Source organism: Colletes gigas, unplaced genomic scaffold (genome assembly GCF_013123115.1).
Source record: "Colletes gigas isolate AHSC1104 unplaced genomic scaffold, ASM1312311v1 Colletes_gigas_Sc00020, whole genome shotgun sequence".
Classification (NCBI taxonomy): Eukaryota; Metazoa; Arthropoda; class Insecta; order Hymenoptera; family Colletidae; genus Colletes; species Colletes gigas.
This window is the reverse complement of record NW_025106649.1, coordinates 4,403,742-4,414,067: the sequence shown is the minus strand read 5'-3', so window position 1 is coordinate 4,414,067 and position 10,326 is coordinate 4,403,742. Positions and strand designations below refer to the sequence as shown.

The window sequence follows — 10,326 nt, the reverse complement described above, 5'->3', positions numbered from 1 at the left end:
CCGTATCGTTTAGTGTTAGGTTATTTCTCGTTTCCTTGTTGGCTGATGTGTTTGACATCGGTGTCTCGGTTTGAGTATTGCATTGGTTTGCAATATGCCCTTCTTGTTTGCACAAAAAACAGGTAACTTTGTCAGTAGATACAAAAATTCTGTACTGTGTGTCGTCGTACGTGATTAGAAACGATTCGGGGAGTTTATGGACATCATCTGGGTTTATATAAATTTGTCTTCTGAAGCTCATTATGTGGGAAAGACCGGGGTCTTGTAGTCCCGCTCTGAGGAAGGATAGTTTCGAGGTCAGTTTGATGTTATGGATTGTTAGTACTTTTTCGATGTAGTCATGTGGTATGGTAGGAGAAACGTTGGACAAAATAATTCGTTGTGATGGATTTATTAGGGGTCTGATTGAGGTGGATGTATTGTTGATGGGCAGTGATTTGAAATTGGAAACGAGGGCTTTTGTTGTTGTTTTACTATCGAGGTAAACACAGATTCGTATGACGTCGATTATTACTGCCTGATCCTTGGTTGGAAAAACACTGCTTACCGTGGCTGATGCATACGATTTTGTAGGCTGAACTGTTGTATTGGTTTGGGTATGGCTCGTTATATTTTCAAATTCCATGACTTCCATGACGGGTCTTCTGTATTCAGAAGGCTCACCGATAGCACTAACGTTGTTGTGTGGTGATCCGCGCACCGACACGGCACAGTAGGCTGAATTATAAACACAGGAACTCGCGAGCGATTGTCAACACGTCTGATCGGTTTGACTGCCCGAGAAAGAATCGAAAATTATTATTATTCAATTTCTGCAATTATTAATTCTACTGTTTTGTTTATGTTATAAAAGTAGGAACTCTTCTTATTGAAAAATGCCACAGCGTGCACAATACTGGTAAAAAGTGGAATCTCATTTTAATTTATTAATTTTCAATCTTAAAGTATTTTGATTTTCAAAAATCATATTAATAATATACATATGTGCGCTCATACATGGGACTAATAAAAAAAATTTCTTTTTTTTCAATAATTAAAATATGATCAGGAGGTCTTAAAACGTGTATTTCTGTAAAATAAATTTTACAAAATTTGTTTTTCATTATGGGTACTTTGCTTATGTGCGCCTACATAGGTCGGAAAGTAAAAATGTCTGGGCAGTCGAGAATTTCGGCTCGAGAATCCAAATCGTATGCCATTGACGGGAGGTCGGATTTCAGTTGTTAAGAGCGAGAAGGCAAATGTGAGCCTTTCTCTCTCGACTCCCACGAGGCGATCCGAAAATACTTCGGGCAGCTTCGGAGAATCGAGAAAGAGGGCATGCGTCAGTTTGCCTTTGTCGACTTTCCGAAACTCCACGAGCTCACGTACGCGTATCTGGCATGTGTGCGTGTGCACCCGGCGGTGCTTTTCTGGCATCTCTGCAGAGGGGTATCTGTAGTGGGGGAATATAAATTTTATGTATTTGAAGAATAAAGATCTTTTTCACGTATAAAGAAACTTTACTATATTTAACATTTTCAATTTTCTTCATCTTTTCCTGTTCTTATATTTCTCTTTGAGTTGTTTATTGCATTATTTTACGATGTGAAATTGCTGTCGGATAAGGGCGTTTTGTAAATAAAACGAAATGTATATCTATATCTAATCTTACGTTATGATTTTTATCGATTTCCTACAAATTTTTGGTTAATTTTCGAAAACAGTGAAACGGGGGCCCGTACGGCACCATTTGTCGCTCGATCAAACACTTCATTAACGACATTTTCAATGCGCATGCACGCAAAAGGCGGCAGATGTAACAACATTTGGTCGTACTAACAATTTAGCCACGGATCTTATTCCGAGGCTATCGTATCGTGGAGTCGATGTGTTCGCTATATTTGTACGAATAGATTTCTCATATTTTTTCCACTTTACCACCTCGGACCAGTGATTCGTAATTCCACGGTAATGACATTTGTGTCGCACGCGACACCCGCTACGTTTCACCTGCTAGCACTTTCTCAAGGTCCTCCGTATTTATATGCATCTTAAGGCGACATCATCTTTATGCGCCTGCACCGACTTCTTTAAGTTTTATTCAGGATTACTATCGCTAAACGATTTTGCATCAGTTAAATTGGTGACCGCTTTATTTACGTTTGACCGTTTGTCGTTTGCTGGCGTATACCTTCCAACACGATACACGTAAGTCTTCTCGGGTCGTGCGATTTTCGCGTGTCAAGTTCGATTTCATTCCTACTACGCGTAAAACAATTCACGCTGGTGGTGTGTGTCACTTACGATTTTATTCGATTCACTGATTCCGCGATACGGCAATCGTTTTCTGTCGTCTCACACTTATGATCGAACATTATTATTATTATTATATAGTAGGTTAGATTAACGTTGCACCGATCGTGCTACAGATGCGTAGGTACGCATGGTAATTACATTTTTCTTTTTAATCGAAGCAATGTAACTTTCACCGTGACGAGTACGATATAGATCGTACTCGTTCACGAGAACCTCGGTAGATGCTCAAATTTCGCTTTTAAGAATTCGTTTCTCGTCTTATCAATTCTCTCAGTCTTTAAAGAATCTTAAGTATATCTGTTTATTTGCAGAATGCCATTACACCATTGATAAAATAAAACAGACTGTACCTGTGGTTTATTCTTAAAACAGCAAACCAAAAACTCATATAATAGAGTTACAAATATATTTTCAAAATGATGGATATCGATCCTCCACAATTTGTGTCTAAAGACGATGAAGTTCAGTATTGGATGGATCTTGCCCATCAAATACACAGGAGGTAAATTACAATTGTGTTACGCTATGTGATGTTTAATATTATTTACGAGAGTTGATTTTAATATACAGCATTTCTACAATAACCTGTATAACTTTAAACTTTAGATAGTTTGAAAGATATTTAACCAAATGTCTAACTATGAATACTATCGCATATTAAAATTTATGTTTAGAAAATTCAAAGTTTGTATGCTAAAATTATAGAAAAGAAGATGTAGAAAGAGAATTGGAAGAATTTCAAGAAAATTCACAATTATTAGAAAAAGAATTAGAAGTATCATTGGAACAAGCAGAAAAAGCTAATAGAGAATTACGACAACGAAACACAAGACTTGCCACTGAAGTGGAACAGTTGAGAACAAGATTAGACCAACAGACATCAGACTGTGCAATGTTTCAAGGAAAAGCTCAAGATTTACAATCGCAACACGATCATTTATTAAAGTACATAAGGGAACTAGAACAAAAGAATGATGACTTGGAAAGGGCTCACAGGTATTCAATAATTATATCTGTATTTTTACCAAAATACTTGCACTGTTATTATATGGGCAATTCATTATAATTAACTGGACTTTGTAGGATAAATAGGGTAACGGAAGAGGAGATTGAAGCCAAACTTAATTTAGCAATTGAAAAGAATGCGTTATTGGAATCGGAACTTGATGAAAAAGAAGGCCTAAAAGTTATAGTACAGAGACTAATGGATGAAATTAGAGGTAGAATAAATAATCGATAAAACTTTAGTAAACAAATGAATAAATTGATTTTAATAGTCCGTGTTATTACAGACTTAAAACAGGAAATTCAAGTTCAAGAAAGGCATCAACCAGATAACGATAAATCTGCTGACAGAGTTCGTAACCATGTTGATAGTAATAAGCTGCAAGTTGAATTGGAAACTCACATACCACCTACTAGCCCAATAGTACAACAATCCATAACTCCAAGTAATACAACTTCACCACTAAAAAGTAAGATACATAATACATTTCATAAAACTAAGCGCATGTTTTGCTTTGGATCTAAAAGATGATCTTTAATATTATCAAAATGAACAATCAGCAAGAAAAGTATTAATGTCTAACGAATCATAATAATCGTGGACAAGAAACAAATGCAAACTATAACTTTAATTACCTTATCCTATCATATATAATTTTTTTGTATATTACCCGAGATTCTACCTTCTATAATATATAAATTTGTTTATTTATTAATATTTAAGACTAACTGAAATGAACCGTTTGATTTAACTTTCACGCTTCATTAACATACTTCTGTATGCTTTAATTAATTCTATTTTTCTGTACATATATATATAATACTGTTGTTATCAATGGAATAAAAATTATTTTAACAAACTTGTTCTTTATTTTAATTTATAAACAGTTACACACATTTGTAACTGACTTGCATGTAAACTTCTACTTATTTACTATGAAAGTATTGTTGCATAGTAATATTTTATTTATAGGGGTGTGCGGGTAACCCGAACCTCGAGTTCGAACCATCAAAAAAGTGATGGATTTGGGCAGAGCCCGATATATCTCAACCAACCAAACTGTTTCGGGATCATTCAACATAAGTCTGCCCGAAATCTATTGGACTATGCTTCAATTTACCAATTTTTTGACGGCTCGAACCTGAATTTCGGACCCGCGCACCCCTATTCATTTATTTTCTATATGTTCGATACTCTACTGTCATATAACTGTAGTAATTTATATATTTTCTTATTTGCAATTAGTTGGAAACAGAGTTGTAGGGGGTGTAACTGGGAACAACAATAACAATAATAATGTGAATCCGCCATTGGCACCATGCACAAGAATATTAGCAATGAATATGATTGGTGACCTTATGAGGAAAGTTGGCGTAAGTATAATTATATTTTATTTCGTACTATGTTATTTAGGTTTTTCAAATACACTTTTAATGCACATAAAAGTAGCTTGTAGCATGGCTTGTACACGTTTGAATTTTGAAAATTAATTTCAGTTGTAAATATTATTTTTGGTACTAGACGATTACTCTAGTTATATCAAATTTTTTTTTGCCTTTTCGACGAAATTCATTTGTAATATCTTCCAAATATCGTCTGTTTTACATCGAACAATATTTTGCAATGTGTTTTGTAAAATATATTAAAATTTATGCCTGTTGTGCAAAATCCTTTAGTATTACGTTAGTCGTTGACACTGGTAGTACGATGTAGCTGGCATTTTGGTAGCTTAACAGGTGGGTCTGCATGGAGTGTAGGAGGGTAAAGTGCACTTGTCTGGGTGGGAAAAAAACAATTTCCACTACACCTACCGATTTACCATCCGTCCAGGCTCACACACCTACTCAATGTATACAACAGCAACCTAAATCAACCAAGTGCTGACCAAGTTCATACTACCTCACCGTTAAATTATATTCCACATTTTTACGATACAGGTCTTTATTTGGTTTCTTTTGCTTCGTATTTCATATTTTCATTCTGTACGCATCACGCTTTCTTCTCTCCTATATGATTCTCTTACCTATAGTTAGTTTCACCAACAGTAAAAACTTATTTATGATATCTTTCCTAAACATACAAATTCTGGCTATATAACTTTTTCGTACGATGATAATATATTCTTTAACAATAGTTATTTAATCAACACAGGCATTGGAGAATAAGCTAAACACGTGTCAAAATCCATCTCGAGAGGATCAAGCCGTTCGTGATCTCTACAGGTAACATTACAGCAACATAATAATTTTGAAAAATTACATCATTGTCCCAGTATCCCTGTGCACTGCGTGTATTTGTAGTAAATGAATATCATGTATCAACAAATCTTAATATAAAAATTTTTTTAAATCTATTTATAATTATTTGTAACTCTTGAAATTGAGAAATTATTTTTGATCTCATCCCTTTAATAAAGGGATTTTTTATAAAATTCTACTAAAGTGATACATGATAATTACTAAATCAATTGTACTTCTTAGTTTTATGTTCATTTTTTTACATATGTAGTGCTTCCTGTGAACGTTAAAGATACGAATTTGTGGATTATCAAGGCTTCCCACGATCCCAGTTCTTTAGTGTCTTAGTCTCTGAAAGTTCAAAATATTTAATAAGACTGCATTACTTTTTGTATAGCTCGTCTTATCGCTTGCGCTACTTGTTAAGGTAGAGCATTCTTTTTTATATTGTCCTAAGTGTAAAGTATCCTGCGGCTTAGTTATTAGTAAGATTCTGAGATGAAGCGATCAAAATTAATCGATACGATAATAGGAAATAAGCAATATTTCCACGTTTTTATATTAGTTTTCTTAATATCACTTAATGCTTCCCTTCAGTTCCATAATCGTACTTCGTCGTTTACCGCATTTTGATATAAATGTATATTTTGTGTAAGCGAATTGCATTTAGTTATCCAACTCCTTCCTTGTGATGCAAAAAGTATATCATAATATTTTTATTAGAATCTGTTATGGTCTTAATAATTTGAATTTTAGGAATGGAAGTCTTAAATAATTTCAGATAGATGTATTATTGTACAAGTAAAAACAACGTATTTATATATTTTTATTTTTTTAGTTTTCAATCAAGTTTTTAAATGTTTAATAACTGAAATTATTAATGACTTTATTAGCTAGAAACCTTTGACATATCAGATTGATATTTTCTCGATCAATTTATTTAATTTTCTACATATCCACATAATGGAGCTTCACTAAGTTAATTGTTATTATTTTATCACAAGATTATGTGTATTGTATAATAATAAAAAAAAAAACGAAAATCTTTCGTCATTATTATACATATGTATGTAAAGATACATAAAAAATAATTTTCAAAACAGATGACATTTAGAAATTGTGTATTTTACAATCTAAATCGAGTCACTGGAATTACTGAATTTCAGGATGTTTTATGTTATCGTAAAACTTTCGTAAACATTGAATCTAGCCAACTATACCGTATTCTAATATAATAAAATTATTTAATTTCATATATAGCAAAACGTGGCAATAAATTAGAAAATTTAAATATGTAATAATATAAGTACATTTGTAAATAACTTATTGTACACTTTGTGAGCGCGTGGCTTCTGCAATACCATTCAATCATATTGTCAATTTTATGATATACAAATAAATTACAATAGTGAATCTGTTCCAAAAAGAGTCCAATTACATTATAACAATATTGATTATAGACTGAAAGTGACTCCATAAATCGTAGAAACATTTGTGGTTCAAACTATAATAAATTATTTAAATGTTTACTTTTCATGCTCAAAATTTATTTATAGGAAATTAGATTTTCATTTGTAAACTCGTTTTTTAATAAAAAAATATTATACATATACAGGGTGTTCGACCACCCATGGGAAAAACTTTAATGGGAGATTCTAGAAGCCAAAATAAGACGAAAAATCAAGAATATCAATTTTTTTACTGAGGCTTCGTTAAAAAGTTATTAAAAAATTTCAAATCATCCTGGAAACATTATTTTCGGTTGCGGGGGTCAATTACAATCATTTTTGGTCATTAGACATACCCTCGAAATCCTACCCACTTTCTAGAAAAAAATTCAGTACGGGCGGAATTTTAAACGTTAACAACTTTTTAACGAAACCTTCATCAACAAATTAGTATTCTTGATTTTCGTCTTATTTTGGCCACTAGAATCTCCTATTAATATTTTTCCCAAGTGTGACCGAACACCCTGTATATTATAATTATTTACATTAGCACATTTCACCAATGAACTTGACCTTGACACATGTATAGTCGGGGGCGAGGAGTACTGATTTAGTTTTCTAAATATTTACTTATAATCAGCGGTCTTTAATGGTTTTTTAGATAACCATCAAAAATTGAAAAGTGAATACACGAAGAAAGTTATAAACAATTCCAAATATTATCAGATACTAAAAAATGCATCAATGTGTTTACAAAACGCAAATTTTCTTCAGAATATAAATTCTGGAATATATGTAATTCGTATAACATTGTTGAAACATGCCAGATTGAGGAATATTAGTTATTTTATATATCTCGCCATATGCTCGTTCAATATACTGTGTGTGAGCATTAATATCAGAATTTATGAAATTGTATTTATAATTTACACGTTCATATAAATATTCCTCATCGCTAACAATTACACGATTTTAAATAGTCTTGATATCAAACAATATTTTTAAAAAAACAACCACAAACTGACTTAATGTATATTGTATTAGTGTCATGCTAGAAATCATTGAATGTTCTCTGTCCGGTAACTGGACGACCTTTGTTATATTTTCAAGATTTCCATTTTTTGTATACTATGGACTCATTACTGTAGTGAAGCGAAACATTTAAACATGAATATTTTAAATTTGAATAAGATTACGTGACAAATATTTGAACAATTATTAATAATTTTTTAATTAACAATTGTTACTCATATTTTCGCATCAAAAAATCATAAATGTAGTGTACTGCAACTGAAAACAGTAAAAATTTTAATATTGAGACAAGTATGTTTCGAAGATCATAAACGACTATTGATTGAAACATTTGGAAAAATTAATTAGTACCCTCATGCATACATGTCAAGGTCATCGATGATGTGTCGTTAATGTAAATATACATAGCATCAAAGGAATCAACATTTATCACGCGACATAATGTGAATTGCTACATTTATAACATTCTCCTTGCATGAAATTTACATGTCATTTTTACATCTCTTGTCACTAATGTCCGTACAGTGTATACAATAAAACTTTCCATTGTATTTGTGGTACCAAACTGCTTAAATGTTTTTTAAATTGCACAATATAGTACCCGTGTTTTGTCCCAGTTTTGTGTGGATCATGCAATAACATTAATTATTTAATGTAAATAAGGCTTACCTTGAAGGAACAAGTATCATGAATTGCAAATCATTAAGCTATTCTTTACTTGTATCAACATGCATGTTGTACAGTCTATGCACGATCCATAAACATGTGCAGCATTTCTCAATCTTTCATTGTACTTCTAATATTACAGCTACCTACAGTTTAAGTGATTAAGTAGCAAATGTGAAATGAAGACGTATGTTTTGAGAAAAAAGAGAACAATTTTTTGACGCGATTACGAATAAATGTCTGAAATATTTGAAAAATATGATTGGGAAACGCTGATTCAATAAACATCTGTTAAACTCCTATAGATCACACTTCTAAGTGTAAAATGGTAACAAAGCAATATTGAATTTTTTAATTAGGACTAGACGGCAAGTTCGAGGCTTTGCCTCTGGCAACAGCAACCACATTCGATTATAAACAACGTGTAATGTTTCAACAATAAATTATAACTTCGTGCGTCATACTTCTATTCCTGTTAATTCTTACGTATTTTTATTCAATCTCGTTTATTAATTTATTATGAATTTACGATAGAATGAAAATTATTTCTATCACCTTATTTATTATTTATCTTTATTAATTATTTAATTTGCGTTTCTTGGACATCACAAATTGTAGAAATTATTTGTTTTTTTCATTTATCGCAATTTAAATATGTGCTTGACGATAGTAAGGACAAAAATTTATAAATAAATGTTTTAATTTGTAAGTATAAAGTCGATAACGTGATTATTATATGTGTAGTAGGATTACGTTATTGCTCTGTAGATATTCACAAATGATATTAAATTAATAATTTGTGAACTCTTACTTTTAGTAGATAGTTTTAACACAATTACAAACTTTGCTGCGATTAGAAATAATACTGTAATGTCTAGTGCAAATTTAGCTTTTATAATAAGTTAGATAACAATACATGTCTATTTTTTAATAACAAAAGAATATTCTTTAAATAATTTGAAGAAATAAATTTTTGTTTTTTTTTTTTTATTTTGGCAACAAGACTAATAAGAAAATAAAGATTTGCGAGAAAATTTGACGCGTAGTTCATTTTAATCAATGTTTCGATCTTTCACGTAGACCCCTCCCTAGGAAAATATTTTAGTTCGAAACACAATTGGTTGAAAAATAACAAATATGTGAAAAAGCAAAATAAAGAACGTAAAATAGATGAACTTAAATAATAAAGTTAATTATGTAACTCCAAACTTATTTTGTACTGGAAGCAAAAAATATTTTAGTAAAAAAATTTATTTCTTTAAATTATTTAACGATAAAAATAAAAGCAAAAAAAAATAAAATAAAATCAACTAAAAACACTTATAAAAGAATATTCTCTTGTGTCGTGAAATAATTCAATTTTATACTTCAAAACATATAAAAGCTACCGAACTATATATTTCAATATACTATACTGTGTGCTTCTATGCCACACGCATAATTTTAAATAGCATCAGATCTCCAAATATTTATACAAAGTAGAAAACGTACTAACACCATTAATTAAAGTATATTATCTAATAAGAAAAAATTGTTAGTTCTTACTAGATTCCGCTTAATGTATAATAATACAAATTATTAAATCGAAGTTATAATCGTTTGATGCTAATACCAAATTAATTGTGAACTTGACTTTCAA

The 10,326-nt window shown here is 31.3% G+C and overlaps 1 protein-coding gene across 5 annotated transcripts; it reads left to right on the top strand.

The window, feature by feature from the left end:
• Nucleotides 1-1,603: 1,603 nt before the first annotated feature.
• LOC122400713 (nuclear distribution protein nudE homolog 1-A) lies at nt 1,604-10,314 on the top strand. 5 transcript variants are annotated; one of them, XR_006259382.1, is made up of 9 exons: nt 1,604-1,950; nt 2,610-2,800; nt 3,004-3,294; nt 3,382-3,518; nt 3,591-3,773; nt 4,550-4,677; nt 5,033-5,241; nt 5,456-5,526; nt 9,047-9,093. XR_006259382.1 is itself a non-coding variant. In XM_043402310.1 (8 exons), the coding sequence occupies exons 2-8, from the start codon at nt 2,715-2,717 to the stop codon at nt 9,102-9,104; spliced, it is 954 nt and encodes a 317-aa protein (XP_043258245.1). In that variant the 5' UTR covers nt 1,604-2,190; nt 2,610-2,714; the 3' UTR covers nt 9,105-10,314. The 5 variants fall into 5 exon arrangements, 2 of the variants coding, with proteins under 2 accessions (XP_043258245.1, XP_043258246.1); XR_006259381.1 differs by having other exon boundaries at nt 1,604-2,190; XR_006259383.1 differs by lacking the exon at nt 1,604-1,950 and adding an exon at nt 2,229-2,428.
• The last annotated feature ends 12 nt before the right edge of the window (nt 10,315-10,326 follow it).